Raw genomic sequence first — 19,992 nt, 5'->3', positions numbered from 1 at the left:
GATGTCATCCTTACCAAAGTGATGGGTGATAAGGAGTAAACTCAGTGTGCAGAAAGCTTTTGGCACCTCACTGTATGAGCAAGAGAGTACAGAGCAGGGAAATAAAGCCTGGCATCTAGCTGAAACCAGAGGCCACAAGTTTTAATGGCAGGAAGAGAAATATTGAGCTGTGGATACAAGTACCTTGAGAATGAAAAGGGCCAGGCACAGTAGCTCATGCTTGTAATCCCAGTACTTTGGGACGCTGAGGTGGGCAGATTGCTTGAGCCCAGGTGTTTGAGACTGGCCTGGGAAACATGGCAAAACCCTGTCTCTACAAAAAAAAAATACAAAAATTAGCTAGGCGTGGTGATGTGTGCCTGTAATCCCAGTTACTCGGGAGGCTAACATGGGAGAATCACACTTGAGCTTGGGAAGCAGAGGTTGCAATGAGCTGAGATCACGCCACTGCACCCCAGTCTGGGCAACAGAGAGAGACTCTGTCTCAAAAAGAAAAGAAAAGAAAAGAAAAGAAAAGAAAAGAAAAGAAAAGAAAAGAAAAGAAAAGCACTAAGCTGGCCCTTAATATTTTGTAAAGATAAGGCAGGGCAGAAAATATTCATGAGCCAGATACATTGATGACACTAAGAATACAAACATTACCTACATTGGAGTGAAGGTCCTTTCTTGTAATGTTTATACTTTGCTATCTTGTCATCATGAAATAGAGTCACATCTAGTTTGTTGGCCAGAAGTTCTGGGACATCTCAACATATTAACTTCCATGGTTGATTTTTTAATCTCATCTTACCCAGAGAAGCTGTAAGTCTTGTTTTACTTTATGTCATGAAAATTATATTCTTCATTGTACATTTGTTTTAGGAAATTGGATTTTATTTATCAAGAAACATAGGCACATAGAAGAAGCCTTTTAAAAAGACAGTACAGGCTGGGCATGGTGGCTCATGCCTATAATCCCAGCACTTTGGGAGGCCGAGGTGGGCAGATCACCTGAGGTCAGGAGTTTGACACCAGCCTGGCCCACATGGTGAAACTCCTTCTCTACAAAAAATACAAAAATTAGCCCAGCGTGGTGGCTCACTCCTGTAATCCCAGCTACTCAGAAGGCTGAGGCAGGAAAATCGCTTGAACCCAGGAGGTGGAGGTTGCAGTGAGCCGAGATTACACCACTGCACTCCAGCCTGGGCAACAGAGTGAGACTCCGTCTCAAAAAATAATAAATAAATAAATAAAATAAAAACACAGTACAGAATCTCAGTTTTCCAGGTCAGCAGCTTTCTACCTGGGATCATAGTGGTTAAATCCAAACTAGCTAGTGTCACAGCTCTGTCACTTACCATCGTGACCTTGAGCAAGGTTCTTATCCTCTCTGTGTTTCAATTCTGCTTCTTTAAAATGAGATAATAATAGTATCTGCTTCGCAGGCAATATAAAATACTTAGACCAGTCCCTGCTACTTTGTAAACATTCAATAAATGAGAGCCACTTCGCTCCTGTTGACATCTGTGTAATGTGTGTGAATGTGTCGTAACTAATTTAGCCATTCCTCTACTGATGGGCATTAGGTATTTCCAGCTGATGAACAAGACAGGCAATGTCCATGTCCTGAAAAGGGTTACAGTCTGGTGGAAAAAGGCAAAAAGAATAAGAAAACAAGATTAGTGAGCATATGATGAATTATGTTAATAGAGCAACACAGAAGCAAGTAGGTAGATGAGAGGTGGAGGGTGGCCCAGGCCCCATACATTATGGAGGGTGGCCCAGGAGGGCTGCCACAGAAAATGTCATTTGAGCAGGGCTGTGATGGATGAGATAGAGCAGCTATGAACAGAGTGGGGTCAAGGACTTCAGGCCAAATTCCCAACATGGGAAGGAGCCTGGGCATGAAGGACCAGTGTAGCTGGAGCTTGGGTGTGAAGGGAAAAGTAGGACAAACGTGAGCAGCCCGACCACACAGACCTTCAGAGAAGGTCTGAAGTCAGCCGCCAGAAGTGAGGGGCAGGCTTGAATCCGGCCAGTCACATAATCTCGCTTATGTTTTCAGGAGATCACTTTTGCTCTTCTGCAGAGAGTGGCTTATAGGAAGGCAAAAGTAGAAGCAGGGAGATCCGTTAGGCCATATAGGAGTTAAGTGGAGATAATGGCTTAGACAAGAGCAGTGGCAGCAACATCTGGGAAAAAGCTGGAGGGAAAAAAATATCTCACCTGAGGTGCAGAGGACTCCGAGACATGGCCCAATATCCTCACTGGTCCCTGGGGGGCCCCTTCCAGCTTTCTTGATTGATTGCTATTTCCCTATACCCACAAAACTTTCCCCATCCCCTCCCAGCAGAAAGGCAATCATTTTACTGTGTTCGATGCGTATTTTATTTGAATGTATTCCCTAGCCATATTGAAGTTGTTGTAGATGTCCTTGATAGATTTACCAGTGTTTCCTGCCTCTTCCTGTCAACACTGAGTGTCCCAGAGCCATCATGTTGTTCTGCGTGCGTCTCGTGTGTTGCTTTGAATGACTGCAGCAGGTTGCACGTCCTTCACTCCCCATTCATGCTTCCAGCCATGCTCTCACATGGGCTGGTTCCACATTTCTCATACTGTAAGTAATGTGGAGTGAATGCCCTCATACACATCTTTCTTTCTTTCTTTTTTTTTTTTTTTTTTTTTTGAGATTGAGTCTTGCTCTGTCGCCCAGGTTGGAGGGCAGTGGTGTGATCTCAGCTCACTGCAATCTCTGTCTCCTGGGTTCAAGCAGTTCTTTTACCTCAGCCTCCTGAGTAGCTGGGATTCTAGGCACCCACCACCACGCCCAGCTAATTTTTGTTTTTTTAGTAGAGATGGAGTTTCACCATGTTGGCCAGGCTGGTCTCGAGCTCCTGACCTCAAATGATCCTCCCGCCTCGGCCTCTCACAGTGCTGGAATTACAGGCATGAGCTACCACACCCGACCCTCATACATATCTTTCTATATCCAAATCAGAATTGCTGTCTGATATTCTTACTTTGACTAAGTGATGACAGAGTGTCCTCACTGACCTGATAGCCTCCTCTTCCACAGCAGAGCACAATGGTGACTCTGTTCCCATATCCCCACCAACACTTGCCATTATCCAACTTTCTCAATTTTTTCCAATTTAGTAGCTGTAGTAAAATCTCGTTTTCACTTTTATTTGCGTTTCTGATGAATTTGCATTTCCCTGGTTTTTCCCTGTGTTAATTTTTTACAGCCTGCCTTTTTATATGGTATGAAATGGGAATGCTGTTTTCTTTTACTCTATATAGTAAGTCACTTTTGCCATGTCACCCATTAAACAGTTTATTCTTTTCCCATTGACTTGTGGTGCCAATTTTATCATATATTAAGTTCCCTTGAAAAGCAGGGGTCTGTCTCTGTTCCCTCCATTTTGTTCCCATAATATACTGTTTGTATTAGTATGGCTTTGTAATTTATCTTAGTACCTGGTAGGGCAAGACTCTCCTCTATATCTTTTTTTAAAGTGATTTTGTTATGCATGAATATTTATTAAGAGGGGAAACGTGAGATCTATTGTAGAGGTGGAACTCTGCTTATGGCATCTTTTGCTTTACCGAAGTTTAAAATTTCTGTGTATTCAAACCTGGCAATATTTCCCTATTTGCTTCTAGGTTTTATACCTTGTTTAGGAAGATCCTCCTCCACCTAACATTATATAAATGTACTCTCACATTTCATTTTAAATTATATATAGTTTTATTTTAATGGTTAGATATTTAAGCTACCTGGAATTTATTTTGTGAAGTTAATTTGATTTTATTCCAAATGGTAAGCTAGCTTTTCCAATAATGAATGGTCCATCCTTTCTGACAGAGCAGGAGCACCGTCATCTCAGACAAACACCACCACTCTAAGTTCCAGCTCCCTTTCTAGCCTCATGCATTTCAAGGAAATCACTTCTCTTCTAACTACAAGCAGCCAGAAAGAGCAGGCAGTAAAACACAGATAAGATAGCTTGGGCACAGAGGGAGGTAGGGGGAACGTCTCTTGGAACTGCCAAACTTCGCCTGCATACAATGGGTCCCAGTAAAACATTGGGCCTTAATAAGCACATTTCTTTCCCTTCAGGTGCCCTAAGATAGGGAAGCTAAAAGCAGACTCCAGTGGGGGGTGGGGGGAGGTATGCTTGCAGCTACAGGAAGATGTATGGGAACAGACACACAACTCTCCCTCCCAGATAAGCACAACAAAGAGACACAGAAGCAGTCCAAGCCTCTGATAAACTCTCCCACTCTAAATCCTTAAAAACTCTTAGTCTGTAAGAGAGTATGCCTCTGACCTAACTTGGCCAGAAGCCCCTCTCAGGTTTGTTTTCTCTTAAGTAAACCTGTCTTACTGGCGAGTCACCTTTCATGTTTCTTTCCTCTTTCTTTCTTTTCTTTTCCTTTTTTTTTTTTTTTTTTTTTTTGAGACAGCGTTTCACTCTGTCTCCCAGGCTGGAGTGCAGTGGTGCAATCTTGGCTCACTGCAAGCCCCACCTCCCAGATTCATGCCATTCTCCTGCCTCAGCCTCCTGAGTAGCTGGGACTACAGGTGCCTGCGACCATGCCTGGCTAATTTTTTGTGTAATGGAGATGGGGTTTCACTGTGTTAGCCAGGATGGTCTCGATCTCCTGACCTCGTGATCCGCCCGCCTCAGCCTCCCAAAGTGCTGGGATTACAGGTGTGAGCCACCGCGCCTGGCTCCTCTTTAATTCTTACAGTTTCACGACTGGTTTCACATACTTCCTTTATTGTATGCTAAAATTCCGTATATACGTAGAGCTGCTCCTGGGTCCTACCTGGTTTATGGAAGGTATTGGAATCCAGAGTTTGTTGGCAAAGACTGGAAAAGCATTAGGTGCTTTTCAGCAGAAGAACGAGAGGTTGAAGGGAGTGTTTCTAAAGCTCACAGGCTGCAGGAGGCAGAGAGGAGGCTGGAGACAGGTGCTGCTGGCAGGAGGTGGGAAGGAAGGGACAGGGCCCTGAACCACCTGGAAAGAGGACAGTGAGGAGTCATCCTTGCTGGGCCCACAGGGGAGTGGCATCCACTGGGCTTCTGGGAGGAATGTGCTTTTCAATATTGGGTTACCTGAGGCCAAGAGTCTGCTGGCAGAGGCAGTGCCTGGTCACCCCAGCTGAAGTGCCAGGTAATAATCCTGGCAACGGGCCTGGAGTCGGAGGCCTCAGTGCACACAGCAGCGAGGCTGGGCCCAAGTAGCCCAGGGGATCTGAGGATCCTGGGGCTCCCTGGTCATCAGTGCTGGGTGGAAAGGAACTGTTCCCTCCCCTTGCCGCAGAGACAAGTTCAGAATTTCCACACAGAAGGAACTCTGCCAAAAGAGCACTTGACTTGGAGCAGCAGTTGTGTACCAAGATTGCTGCTTTGGCACCCGCACCCTGGCATGGGGATGTCACTGTTTGCCTGACACTCCTTACTCACTGTCCCAGTCTACTTCCAACGCCCCCAGTCCTCTGCTCCCCTCCCATCCCACTTAGAGCCCACACTGGCCAATTTACCCTTTAATTTTGCCCCCTTTCCTCCCCTTTCTAGATTATACATTCTTGGTTGTTTTATTCCAGACCCCACCTGAGTGGTCAGCACAGAGATGGGCACCCAGCAGGCAGTCGGTAAATACTTTCCAGTAGATCAGTCCACTTAGTTCAAGGTCACGCTGGCTCCCACCTGGGACAGAGGCACCACAGAGGATGTGGGGGAAGAAACTTCCACCAACCTCCCATCAGTTGAATTTGATTTAATTCAACTAAAATGAGTTGAGACCCTGCTCTCAAGGAGTTGATAGACAGTGAGGAAACATACGGGTTGGAGACCTAGATTTTCCACACATCGCATAGAATGGATGAGGGTGGAGTGGGGGTTTGTGGCTGGGCTTCTTCAGTGAGAAGAGGCCAAATAGGAGGCCTTGAGGAATGCCCTGGTGTTTGGAGCTCACCCTGGCCTATCTGATTGGGAAGGGTGGGGGAGTGGGAGGGATGGGGAGACAGATGGGACCCCATGACTTTCAGGACAGTATAGTGCTGTGGGTTGAGTTGCCACAGAAACTCCTGGACTTAGCTTGTATGGCCTGTTCTGGCCTTATCTCTCCCTTAACTTTCCACCCTACTTCCCCTATCCCAGATGGTTCACATCTCACCTCCTAATTGATCGCTTGTTTCAACATCAATCATCCTTGCCGTCTTAAAGTTCAGCTCTCTTGCTCAAAAACCATCAATAGCCCCCTACTGCTTAGAGACTACGTCCAAATATAAAGTATGGCCTTTTAGGGTCATGATTATTTGGACCCTAATCTAGTATGGAATGAAGGGTGACCTCTGAACACAGGGCAGACTGGGTCCAAATGCAGGGCCAGAACCAAGTTGGTGGTACCTGTGGGACCTCTTCATGTGCCTGGCCCTCCAGAGAGAAGAGGGGCCTTACCTGGGTGTTTTCCAGATTCGTTCTTTCACAAAGCCTCCTTCTTTCTGCCCAATTTCTACCACCCCTGTGTTCCACTCTCTACCCCCGGTATCTCTTCCCACACAACTCACTGCACAGACACCAGACCACCTGCATACGTAAGCGTGCCCTGCTTTCTGGCCTCCCTGCCTGTGTTCATGCTGTTCCTTCCTCCTAGGATGCCTCTCTCTTCCTCCTAGTGGTGCCTAGGCTCACTAGCTGTTGAAATCCCATTCCTCGTCTAAAGCCCAATTCAGATGCCACCTCCTCTGTAAGGCCTTTTCAGATCCATTCTTTCCCTCTCCAGCTGGAATCCATTTTCCATCTTCTGTGTTCCCTAGCCAGTTCTTAGTTGTGTGGCAGAGCTCTGTAAACCAGGGGCCCCCAACCCCCTGGCCACAGACCAGTACCAGTCTGTGGCCTGTTTGGAACCAGGCCACACAGCAGGTGGTGAACAGTGGGCGAGTGAGTGAAGCTTCATCTGTATTTAGAGCCACTCCCTATCACTTGTATTACCACCTGAAACCCACCTCCTGTCAGATCAGCAGTGGCATTAGATTCTCATAGGAGCACAAACCCTATTGTGAACTGTATACTCGAGGGATCTAGGTTGCACATTCCTTATGAAAATCTAATGCCTGATGATCTGTCACTCTCTCCCATAACCCCCAGATGGGACCATCTAGTTGCAGGAAAACAAGCTCAGGGTTCCCACTGATTCTACATTATGGTGAATTGTATAATTATTTAATTATATATGACAATATGATAATAATAGAAATAAAGTGCACAATAAATGTAAGGCACTTGAATCATCCCAAAGCCATCTCCCGCCCACCCGCGGAAAAATTAACTTCCGTGAAACCAGTCCCTGGCACTAAAAAAGGTTGGGGACTACTGCTGTAAACCATGGATCTTCACAAATGTGAAGGAAGGATTGTTATCGATCCTTCTAAGATGCCCCCTGTCACCATAGGGAAACTTGGATCCCTGAGCCTCTGAGGGGTTGGATGCATCTGGCTCTCCAGCCAGACTGTCAGCAACTTCAAGCTTAGGATTTCCTCTCTTAGTAGGATGTATACAGCAGATGCTTACTAGGTGCATGAACTAAATTGAATTTGTGGAGTTTACTGAGGGATGTGGTGCTGAGTCCCCATCCTTGGCAGAGGAGGGGAGGGCAGGGCAAGGAAGGAAGCCGGGAGAGCAGCAGGCTAAGGCTCTTCCACTTTCTGGAAGGCCAGGCATGTGAAGAGTTCCCACAGGTACCTCCAACCGGGTTCCATCCCTGCATTCAGGCCCAGTCTGTCCCATGTTCAGATCTCATCCTCAATTTCAAAAAAGCACTTCTATCTATGGGCCAGAAAAGCCGGTTGTGGGGCCCCAGGCAATAGCTCAGGCAGGAAACTCCCAGTGTACAGAGTCAGGCAGCAGAGCAGGCAAAGCTGCCCTTGTCAGGCCCCTCAGTGAGCCACCAGGCTAGAGATAGGAATCATCTGGGTGGGGCGGGTGCATCCTCCAAGCTGTCCTGAGACCAGGCAGGGGCTGGACACGCCCTCTCTCCACCTGGCCTCCCAGGAGGGAGGACAGGGGATGGTTGCCCCAGACCCTTTCTCACGAAGTATTGGGCAATTATTTTCTTTCTTCACCCTCTAGCTTTGGGAGCCCTGACCCTGGTCTCTTTGGGAGTTGTGGCCAGGGACCCCATGAAGGTCCCTGGCCACAGCTCCTGGGGTACCAAGCCATGAAACTGAAGTGGAGTTGGGAGTGACGGTCGCATCCTCCTAGAGGGGCATCTATGAGCCATGACCTCTATGAGCTGAAGAGATAGAGCTTTCCCAAATTATGGCGGGCTAGTCCTACAGTCCTGTGGGTCCAGTGTCCTCTTCTTGCCACCCACTGTGCCCTTGAAGGCCTGGTCATTCTGAGTGGCTGGGGGCTACGGACTGCTGACCCCAAAGACCAGAGCCCTGCGGGTCCCTGTATTTCTATGACCTGAAGACCTGTGATTTCTTTGATATGAAGAGATCTAGGCCCATGCACCCTATCTGTCTACCCACTCAAACCACTCCCAGAGCAATCCCAGCTACTGCCAAGCTGTGGCCAGGAGGGTGGAGCTCTGAGTCAGAGTATAAGTTCCTGATCTTGCCACCCAGCTGGAGAGCTGCCGTGATGCTCCTGAGGCAGATGCACGCCAGGGTCTCCCACTCCCTGCCAGACCCATGCCAAGCAGAAGACAGCAGGCCCTCGGCCACCTGTGCCTTGAAGGTGAGGGAGGGGTGCTCAGTGGCTGGGGCCAGAGGCTGAGGGCCAGGGAGGCATGGCCAGGAAGTGAGGGGCAGGGGCAGGGGCAGGGAGCTGAGAGCAGGAGACGGGCCTCAGGGAGGGCTGGTAGGCATTGGACATCCCAAGGACCTGGGCTCAGGCAGCCTTATCTTAAAACCTGGGGGAAGTAGTTTAGCCCAGTTGGGGCCAGGGCTCCTGCTTGGGTGGCCCTGCTGAGAGTACCCTCAAGATTTTCAAGGCATCATGAAGTGGCGTGGGGCCATCCTGGGGCCAGGCTAGCACCCAAGGTAGAGAGTATGCCAGGGGGATCCACATTTGGCCTGCCCTAATGGCAAGCAGGATTTAACCCTGCAAACATCCTAAGCTTCTATGCTGTGCAAAAGTATGGTGTAGTGTATGGTGAGAATTGGTGGCATTGTCAATCTGTTGCCATCAGCCACGAAGCTGCCCACCTGGGTTTACGGTCAAGGCTCGTGGGCCCATCCAACTCCTCACAGCCTCACAGGGAGACCTCTGGGTTCATGGATCAGGTTGCCAGGGCTCTAGAACAACTCTGCCTCAGTTTCCCCATCTAGGCAATAGGGAGATGACCTCAATGCTTCAATCTGCTGTAGGCTCACCTTGGGAAGGATCATTAGTTGGTTCCTCGAAGGCAGCACTTCTTCCTCATTACCTTCCCCAGGGCCACCTCCCTGGCTCAAATTAAATCATTGAATGACATGGGTGATGCCCTGAAAGTACTTTGCCCCTTGGTGGGGGAGATGAAGACCCTGTTCAGTCTCCTAGGAGCCCAAGTCAGGGAGCTCCGTGGTGGGTGGTGGCCAGTGCCCCTGCTGCCCAGCCAGGTAGACACTGCCTCCTGGGGTGTGCCCTGGTTTCCCCACAGCACTTGGGTGGCTGGAAGGGCGTCTGGCCACCTATTGTTCCTGCCAATCTTTTTGAGCCTCCAAGAGCTTGGGCCAGGAGAGGTCTTCCACAGAGGTGACAGAGTTTACCTCAAAGGGGGCAGTGAAGCAGCTAAGAGCCCAGGACCCCAAATGTGGCTTCAGGAGCCTCTCCATGAGCTGCATCTGCCCCTGTCAGGCCTGGAGGGTCCATGTTGGTGCCAGGATTTCTTGCCCTGACCACTCAACTAGCCTGGTGATAAAAAGGAAAACAGCCATAGTAGCTCCTCCCAGGTGACTCTTTGTCTGGGTTGTTGCTCAGAGTGGCTGGGACATGTATTAGGGTCCCATCATGTCCCCTCCCAATGGTCTCCTTAAAGGAGGGCCCACATGTTCTGGAAGACAGCACCTGGCTAGTCCAAGCTCTGACACAGGTGTTGCAAGGAACTGAAGGGTACACCCAGCTCTCTAGGGAGAAGGAGGTGGCATCACCTGCCTGGCCTGACCTGAGAAGCCCTGGGGAGGGAGTTCCTGCAGGCTCCCCAGGTGCCATCTTCCCCTCTCTCCAGGCTCCCCAGACTTCATGGGATGGTTTGCTAAGGGTATGTCTGGCCCAGCGATGGGCATCGGATCCACCGCCTCTGAAATGTGGTTGTCAGACCCTTCCCCAGACCCCACTCCCACCCAGGAGCCTGACCCTGGGAGCCCTTTGGTAATTAAGTATTCTTTTGACTGATTTGTGGTAATGGCTAGATTCTTGGGGTATAGGGAGAGCTCCAATGCAGAGGCTGAGGCTTTTCCTCCTGTCTCTGCTACTGACTAGTCCAGCACGTGGCCTGGAGCAAGCTGCTAGCTGGTGCTGTACATTCACAGTGAAAGCCAGGTGGATGGAGTGCATGGGCCCTGAAGACCTGCACCCAAGTCCTGGCTCTGCCACTCCTGGGCAGTGTAAGCCTGTTTGAGATGTAATCTCTCTAAATGCGGCCTTCCCTTCTGTAAAGCAGGGATAATGATGCCTTCCTTGGCGGTGGTTGGAGGGTTAGATAAGAGCATATGCACAGCAGCTAGAGCACAGCCCAGCTGGGCCTGCCAGAGCAGAGTCATGCATTTTGTTCCCCACCCCCACCCCTGCCAAAAGTCATATCTATAAAAGTAGGGGTGGGAAGGGGCAGCATTGGATTGCATCATAGCCAATCCTGAGATTCAAGGGGCTGCCTCTTTTCCACATGAGCTGGCAAGGTCCCCCAGTCCCCAGTAGGTCCCCAGGGGGCAGTGGAGTCCTGGCAAGATCAACCCCAGAATCCAGGCTGGGGAGGGGGCTGGGACCGTGTATCTGCAGCCTGAGCCGTGGGGCCCTCTCTCTCCCCTGGCTTCCCAGAAAACTGCTGTCCAGCCTGTCCTCCCTGGCCCAGCTGTACTGATTGGCAAAGTGGCTAAATATACCTCTGTACTGTTTGCCAAACAGTTCCTGCCTTGAGCTCCAAGTCTTCAAGTGCTCCCTGGTTCTTACCCCAGGGCCCTCCCAATGCCCCCATGAAGGATGAATGCCTGTCCCTACTCCAGGGCTGCAGCCCAGCTGGCATGGTGCCTGATCATGTCTGTTCTTAAATACTTTGACTCTTCACCCTGATACCCAATCCCAGCCAGGGCATCCTGTTCTAGGGACGAGCTTGTCTGAGTCCTTAAAGCTTTGGCCCTTACCACACCATGAGCAACCCTGTAAACTTGGGTTCCACAGCCTCCCTGGTTTCTGGTTCCCACACGCACATCAGAGACACGGTGCTTTGCTCGATTGCATCTTCCCACTGTAGATTAATTACCTCCAGGCCATGAATTTTTGCTCATCTCTAGCAACACTGATCAAACAGATTATATCAGAAGCAAAATAGGGACGTTCATTGCAATCCAAGAAGGCCATTTCTCATAGACCTGGTTCCTGGAATGCATCTGGTCCCCAGAGCTAAGTCCCATATTCCTGCCACCTTCCTCCCAGCATGATCCGGCTGGGATGTCTCTCAAACCCCCTTCCCAGTCCCAATTCTGTGCTGGCAAAATGTGGTTGTCTCCTGAAAACTGGGTCTCTCCTGAAAATTCGAGAGCTGGAGGGTGTGATCTAAGGCTCAAGTGGAGCAATCTGTGGCTACTGGAAAATGGGAACTTCTCCAAAGACCCTTATGGCTCTGATGTGCTCTAGATGTTTAAAAAGAGAGGGATATCCTAGAAAGTGTTGGTAGAAACAGCCAGTAAGAGTGCAGGCCATAGAAGAATTGTCAGAGTTTGGTGGTTATTTTTTGGCTTTGGGGGAGTGCTGAGTGAAAAGAAGAATCTGTCAGAAAAATTGTTTTAAAGAGAAGAAAAGCAAGGAAGAGGAGATGAAGGCAAGCAACATTTGTCTTCCTGTTTGCCAAGTAAACTGAGATTATCTCAGTGGGAGAAATACAGGCTTGGGAAGTAGCATTGGATGTCTCTGATTCTAGCTGTGAGCCCTGTGTCAAAGGACGTAGCCTCTGATTCTCCATCTGTAAAGACGAGGCTAATAATAACTGCTTCGTGGGGCGGTTGTAAGGATTAAGCAAGATAATACATAGAGAACCTGTACACAGTACCTGCGCATGGCTGGCACGCAGCAGATGCTAGCTGTTATTGTTGCTGAGTTAGAGCAGGAAGAAATGGTCACCTGCATTGGAAGGCACTGAGGTTAGATGATGGGAGTGAACTTGTCCTGGAAGGCAGGACACCTGCAGTGAGGTCCCAAGGGAGAGTGTGGCTGCGCCTTCCCTGCCAGAGTAGATATTGAAGGAGGCAGGCTGGGCCACAGGCAGCCCCTCCTGGAGGCAGGAGAAGGACTGTGATGGCCGAGAGGACCACCGGACCTGGGTTCAGAGCCCTGAAACACTGTGGAATATCCCTCAGGACGGACTCCTGCCTGGGCTGAAGACTCCACAGCTTGGACTCTAGTTGCCCTCTGAGAAAGTGGGCCGGTGGGTACAGGTTTTGCCAAAACTGCTTGCCTGGTGAAAGTTGACCCTGCCTCCTCACCAGGCCAGACCAGGGTGCATGCTGCACTCAGACAGAGTGAGAAAGGAGGAGTGCACCTTGGAGGTCTGGCCAAAGGCCACAGCCGTGTCTCCAGCACCAGAAGAGAAGCAGTGTGCATGGCTTTTGGCCCAAGTCTCCGGCTCCCAACAGAATGCTGTTGGAGCAAGTTATTGACCATGAAATGTTCAATATTTCAGAGTTGATCTCACAAAATAAATCTCCAGACCTATAATTGACTGTGAGTTTTTTTGTCCTGGTTTTAAGGCAGCTGTTCAGGAGAGGAGAAGAGACCTTAAAAGGGGCTAAATAGCGTGACCTTCCCAGAATCGGCATTCTGTTGCTGATCAGAATTAAGCCCCAGGGGCCAGGCACGGTGGCTCAAACCTATAAACCCAGCACTTTGGGAGGCTGAGGTGGGCAGAATCACCTGAGACCAGGAGTTTGAGACCAGCCTGGCCAACATGGTGAAAATCCGTCTCTACTAAAAATACAAAAATTAGCCGGGCGTGGTCGTGAGCACCTGTAGTCCAGCTACTCGGGAGACTGAGGAGGGAGAATTGCTTGAACCTGGGAGGCAGAGGTTGCCGTGAGCCAAGATATCCCGCCACTGCATTCCAGTCTATATGACAGAGTGAGGCTCCGTCTCCAAAGAAAAAAGAATTAAGCCCCAGGAAAGTCTGAAAGGACCAGCATCAAAAGATTCCCTAGCCAAGGCAACAGAGTGAGACCCTGTCTCAAAAAAAAAAAAAAAAAAAAAAAAAAGTAAAGATAAAAAGATGGTCTCTGAGTGGTGGGATTATAGAAACTTTTTTTTTCTTCATATCTTGTTTCTCCTGCCCCCAATCCCAATAGTATTTAAAGAGAGAAGAATTGAATCCTCTTAAAAAGGTATAAAGTGATTCTGGCAACACAGAGTAGAACATTCAGGGTGGCATGTCGAGGGTGCCGGTTCAGACGCTTCTATAAATACAGACATTCGGTTGGTAGGCATTTACCTTGGGCTCAGGCTGGGAATGGACGGCAACAAAGACTCTTCTAAGCCTGGGTAAAACTCTCAGCGAAGGGGCTTCAAGTCCTGAGTTCCAACAGGAAAGGCATGAACCAAGAACAGAACCAGGACACCTGAAGAGAACTGGCACAAGGCTGCCCCTTCCTGGGTGTGCTGGCTCAGAGTAGAAACGCGCCTCACCCCTGCAGCCTTGGGCCCCTAGGGACCAGAAGAGGTTTCCAGAGTCCAGGAGCATGATTGATGGTGGGGAAGCTTCTGGAGCCAGCCAGAGGCCGCAAGCCTGGAAAGCAACAGCCTGTAGCCAGCTTGACCTGCTCTCCCCATCAAAGCCACTGGCCGCTGTTGCCTTTAACCTCTGTCTCTGCCTCGTATTCACCCCTGACCCCCCAGCATCTAGCATAGGGCCTGGCACACAGTAGGTGCTCAAAAATAATACTCTAGAAGATGGTTCATTCATTCAGAGGAACAATCAGAGGGCTGGCACTCTCAGAGCAACAGAGGCAGGGAGACCTACCAGCGAGCACACAGGCCCTGAGCTCTGAAAACAGCCCATGGAAGAGACGCTGGCCAGGAGAAGGGTGAAACGGGAGCGGCTCCCACAGGCTTAACGTCTGGGGCCAAGGGCAACAGGCAGAGGGGCACTGGGAGAGAGCTGCGGTCCCTCGGTAGGCAGGAAGGATGATCCGGCGACACTCTGTGGCTGTAGGGTCCAGAGAAGCTGGTGCGGCTAGAAGAGGTGGTTTCAGGGCCTCTGGGAGGCAGAAAGTAATGAAGTAATGGGTCCAAAAGGGATAAAGTAGAGTAGTGGCTGCTGCGAGACTCAGAGTGCAGGGGCAGCTCAGGAGGGACGTGGGGCCTTAAGGAACCACAGCCACTGCCCCAGACACTGCAGCCCAGGGAGGGCTCTGGGTGTTCCTTGAGGACCTGGGCTTGAGATGATGGCAGAGCCCCCAGGAGGTGATCAGAACTAGAAGAGGGGCAGGACGGAAGGAGGAGCCATCAGCACCGCGTGAGCAGGGCTGGGGGTGTTCCCACACCCCAGTTGTTAGGACAAGGTGCTAGGGAAGGGGGACACCTCAGGGCTCTGGTCCCCTGGGGTTATCATGACCCGCAGAGGCATCTGACAGGAGCCAGTCATCAAACCAAGGACTACTTGAGCTTTTGCCATCAGGAAAGAGAGGTCATCGCAGACCAGCCAAGACTCCACAAGGACCTCTTGCGAGAAACAGTGGAGTAGAGAGAGGCAGACTGTTTCCTGGGAAGGGAAAATAGAGTGACCAGAAAGACCTGGGGGAGATACCCTGGGGAAGAGGCCCAAAGGGCAAGGGAGATGCAAAGGCCTGGGCTGGAGCTAAGTAAGTACCAGTGGGGGTGAGCCCCTGGCACGTGGTCTCCCAGTGAGTAGATGTCACCATGCGTGATCAGTGTCTGTCACCCCACTTCCCGCAGCCACACTGTGCCTGCCTCCCAAGCAGGCTGCCATCTTGCCTGGGCAAGGGCAAATATCTGCATGTGGGACAGTAGGAGGAGAGTGCCAATAAGCAGCTATTCAGTGAAGAAAGGAGAGGGAGAACACCTCAGGACTCCCTTGCCGTGGGCATTCATTCTGTGCATGGGGCTGGAACATTCATTCACTCACTTAATGAACATGTATTAGCACCTTCTAGATATGAGCATGCTATAGGTACTGGAGGTATAAAGATGAAAAACCAGTCAGGGTCCCAGGCTCTCTGGAGCTTCCAGGACCTTCCAGGCTGAAGAACAGACAGAAACCCCAGCAAAAAATGACAAAACAGCATGGGGAGCCAGGCGTGGTGGCTCATGCCTGTAATCCCAGCACTTTGGGAGGCCGAGGTGGGTGGATCACCTGACATAAGGAGTTCAAGACCAGCCTGGACAACGTGGTGAAACCCTGTCTCAACTAAAACTACAAAAATTTAGCTGGGTATGTGGCAGGCACCTGTAACCCCAGCTACATGGGAGGCTGAGGCAAGAGAATCACTGGAACCTGGGAGGCGGAGGTTGCAGTGAGCCAAGATCGCGCCATGGCACTCTAGCCTGGGCAACAAGAGTGAAACTCTGTCAAAAAACAAAAAACAAAAAACAAAAAAAACCAGCCTAGGGGTTGTTGTAATGCAACTGGGCCGGCCTGAGGAGGCATAGCGGGAAAGTCTCCCCCGGGGCAATGGCCTTGGGGTGATGCTTGAAGACTGAGTCCTCTGTCCTCTCCTTCCACAGGAGGGGCTGTCTCCATGCCACCTGTTGACAGTGAGGGTCATCCGGATGAAAAATGTCCGGCAGGCTGACATGCGTGAGTATCCACCTCACTTCTCTCCTTCTCCTCTGCTTACCGGATCTGTATGGAAGAGGCCCTGGCTGGAGAAATGATCAGGTGGATCCGTGTGTGTGTGTGTGTGTGTGTGTGTGTGTGTGTGTGTACGCGCATGTGCGTGCACGTGCATGGTGTATACGTGTATGTGTGTGCATGTATGTGCACGCATGTGTGTTCTGTACTCAAGTTGTAGTTCAGACTTTGGGGTTTCTGTCACTCTTCCAGGCCCCTTGTTCGTGCTGTTCCCTCGGCGCTACCTGCCCCGCAGTCTGTGCCTGCACCCAAGAGCTCTGTTCGCCCTCTGTCTCCTCCCCACTCTCTCTTCCTGGAATCGATTTCCAAGAGCACCCGCTTTGCCCACATGGAGCACTCCTTGCTCCTCCTTTCGGTTAGGGCCTGTTGGGGTGAAGTGGAAGGAGAGGCACTTAGGCATCGTGGAGCCAGCTGCCAGGTGACTCCCAGAGCCCCTTCTCAAGACAAAGATCTGAAACTGGGCTCTGGGGACCATGCCAGAGCCCACAGTACCCAGTTCTACAGTTCAGCCCGTGGATGTGGCTTGACTTAGCAGCACTGTTTGTGCAGTGCTGTTTCCTGGCAGCCCTAACCTCCCCCCTCATCCCAGAGCCTGCTGCATTTCCAGGCCACGGGGGCCAATGAAGGCATCTCAGTGGGCAGAATCCTCCCCACCCCTGTCTTTGGGTGGCATTTTAAGAGATCAGGAGAACCGAAAGCCCCTCCCACACTGCCCACCCCTGGCCCCATCCAGAGGGGAAGTTGGCCCCCAAGAGGGAAAAAGCTGTATATCCAGGCCCCACAGGTGGGGAGCATCCCTGCTCACCGGTAACTACGCAGGAATGACTCAAGCGCCACAGGGATCCCGAAAGGCTAGGGAGGGCCTGAGAGGGGCAGAGAAGACACAGAGCCCTGAGATTGAGTGTACATTTTAACAAGAGGAGCTATCTATGTCCAAAGCAGTTATAGAATAACAGCGTTCCCATCTTGTCACCAGGGAGTTTAGAGGCAGAGGAGAACAATGAGAGTGGGAGTGGCCAAGAAAGGCTGCACAGAGAGCCTGGGGTCTGACAGGGGCAGGACCTGAGTATCCAGAGGCCTTGGGAGCCCGATCTTGGGGAGAGGCTATCCTGAGGGAGGGGAGCCACACCCCCTGAGCACCTGCCTGGCTGACCGGTAGCCAGACATCCACACAGTACCCGATGCTCCCAACAACTTGAGGAGAGGCCCTGGAGGCCCATTTTGCAACGAGAGGTTAATGATTGCCTAAGAGGGAAGTAGGGTCTGGTCCCAGGTGTGGAGAGTGTGGCAAGAGAGGAGACAAGCCAGGTATGGAGAACCAGGAAGTGAGGCAGAGGAGGGATTGGATGCCTTCAAAGTGTTGGGGTACCTAGGGTCTTGAGGAAGAGATTGCATGACTTCCTGAGGCCTTGTATGCAGCTTGTGCTAGAGTGCAGGTGTGGAGAGTCTGGGAACTTGTAGGAAGCTGTCACTCCAATGCAGGGCTGAGTGTGAATGGATAAGTGTGGGAGGGCCCTGAGCCCCAGAGACAGCAAAGGGACCAAGCAGGATTCCAGAGACAGAGCCTCTGGAGGGCAATGTGTCCAGAGCCTGCGCCAGCAGGAGTGGCTCCAGTAGCCTCCAGTTTGGGTCTGTGTCTGCCAAGTGGCCAACCAAAGGGCCAGGGACTTTTCCTCAAGCTTCTTGGGGTCTTTCCCAGCCTATCGGTGAATGATTTGAGGATCCAGGGAGTGTCCTCTGGGTCCAGGACGTGGCCACCTCTCTTGCCTTTCTTGTCCATGCCACAGTGGTCACTCAGACACTTTCCCACTCTTGGGCAGAGTTCACCCTCATCCTTGGGACAACCCAGCTCCCACATATCCACAGCAGTGCTTACCTTCCTCCAACCCCTTCTGCTTTTTCTTTTTTTATTTTATTTTATTTTATTTTGAGACGGAGTCTCACTCTGTTGCCCAGGCTGGAGTGCAGTGGCTCAATCTCATCTCACAGCAGCCTCGACCTCCTGGGCTCAGGTGATCCTCCCACCTCAGCCTGCCAAGTAGCTGGGACTACAGGCATGGGCCACCACACCTGGCTAACTTAAAAAAAAAAAAAATTATTCGTGGAGACAGGGTTTCACCATGTTGCCCAAGCTGGTTTCGAACTTCTGGGCTCAAGTGATCCTCTGTCTCAGTCTCCCAAAATGCTGGGATTACAGGCGTGAGCCACTATGCCCAGCCCTCCAACTGCTTTTGAGGTGTGTCTGTCCCAGCCTCTCCAGTCACCTGGCTGCATGCCCCCATGCATGCCTGCACCTGCATGCTCAGACTTCCCACTGTCCAGGGCCCTTTCTTCTATCTTCTTCCTGCCACACCTGTCACTCAGCAGGTGACGGGGTGTGAGGAAGAGCAGGCAGCTAGAGAAACAGGCTGTGGTCTGGCTCTACAAGCCTCCTCCCTTCCCTACATGCCCCTTGGGCAGACAGGCTGCCTTTGGGCGATACCTGGCCCTCTTTGGAAACCCGCCTGTTGCTTACGTTTTCCTCATTTCCCCTGAAGAACAAGGCGGAAGGCACATGTGGCATCTCAGGCTGCCAACCCCAGTCATGTCTGGTCTGGATTCCACAGTTGCTGCAGGCTGGGCTGTGTTGCTACCTTGCCTGGGTTAGATTAAGACTATCCCGAAGTCTTTTAGGTCCTGGGTTACCCTTGTCCCAAATTTTTCCCTTCTAGTTTGAATCCAAAATAAACAGCACTTCCGTTTAGTCTTGTAACTTGTGCCTGAGTCTCCTAAAATTTCCAAGAGGCCGAATGGCAGTGAATACTCAGATTCAGCGCTGACTCCTCGATAACTGAAAGAGCCTTGGGCCAGGACTGAGAGACAATCAGGCCTAGAAACCTCCCAGTTGTCAGGAGGTTTTGTTTCTCTTGAGAAATTAAAACTGAAACCAGCACCCCAAGGGATATCAGACAGGTGTCTCCAGAGGTATTAGAGAGACAAAGTTCTGAACATCTATAGAGATGATTGAGTCATCTCTGCCACCCACATTCCAGGAAAGGAGACATGTCATTCAGATGACCAAGCCCTCTGTCACTCCACTAGGAACAAGGATTAGAACTTATCTGTGCCTAGGAAATCCCCATAGTCCATGAAATTCTCAGAACCAGGTCACTGTTGCCTAACCATTCATTGCTGGGGGTGGACAGGGGAAGCAGCTCTCTGCAAAAGAACTGAAAAACCAATGCTTGGAATGTGGGTGTCTGATCAATCTTGTCCCTGCCAGGAATATTTCTTTATCTTAACTAGACATTTAAGCCTTAGGCCAAAAATACTGAGTTTTTATTTAATGGGCTTCATGGGAGAATTTTAGGCATGGACGAATGACAGGAAAACAATTTTAGAGGGAAGGGGCTCTTACAGGGTCCACCAAATCATGCGTGCGAAGCGCATTACAGAACCAGTAGGTATAGAGCTGGCTCCCTGACTGCAGGCTCCCAGGGTACCGAAGACAGACCTGAAGGGTGTGGTCCAGGCCCGGGGGGAGGGGCCAGTGTTCTGGAAAAGCCAAGGGAAGGGTTCAAGAGGGCTGAGCAGGTTCCTGGTGAGTCTCCCTATCAGCAGAGCAATGAGACACACTGACCTCTGACCTGTATCTGCAGTGATGTATCTGTACCTGTATCCTGTGGCCACAGTGTGATGGAGACAGATGAGTCCACCTGTTGTTGCAGAGCAGCATAGGGGTGCTCCCCAGGAGAGGAACAGAGGACTCTGGGCTCAGAGGTACCTGGCCCAGACTTGGGTGCTCAGGGAAAGCTTCCAGAGGAGGTTCCTTCTGAAGTCCCAAGGGGCTAGCAAGGAGAAGGGTGGGTGAAAGTGGAAGAGTGTTCTGCGCAGAGGGAGCTACATGTGCAAAGGCAGTTTTGAATACAAGTGACTGTGTTTGGCTGGAGTCTAAAGTGTGAGTGC

At 50.8% G+C, this 19,992-nt stretch overlaps 1 protein-coding gene across 1 annotated transcript in view; it reads left to right on the top strand.

Moving 5' to 3' along the window:
• Positions 1–8,636: 8,636 nt before the first annotated feature.
• The window catches only part of PLA2G4E (phospholipase A2 group IVE), a 38,581-nt gene continuing 27,225 nt past the window's right edge, over positions 8,637–19,992 (top strand). The window contains exons 1-2 of the mRNA XM_055363472.2: positions 8,637–8,732; positions 15,921–15,993. Coding sequence (XP_055219447.2) covers positions 8,637–8,732; positions 15,921–15,993 — 169 coding nt within the window. The remainder of the gene's footprint in view (positions 8,733–15,920; positions 15,994–19,992) is intronic.

This window comes from Gorilla gorilla, chromosome 16 (assembly GCF_029281585.2).
Source record: "Gorilla gorilla gorilla isolate KB3781 chromosome 16, NHGRI_mGorGor1-v2.1_pri, whole genome shotgun sequence".
NCBI lineage: Eukaryota > Metazoa > Chordata > Mammalia > Primates > Hominidae > Gorilla > Gorilla gorilla.
This window is presented reverse-complemented; position numbering and strand designations above follow the sequence as displayed.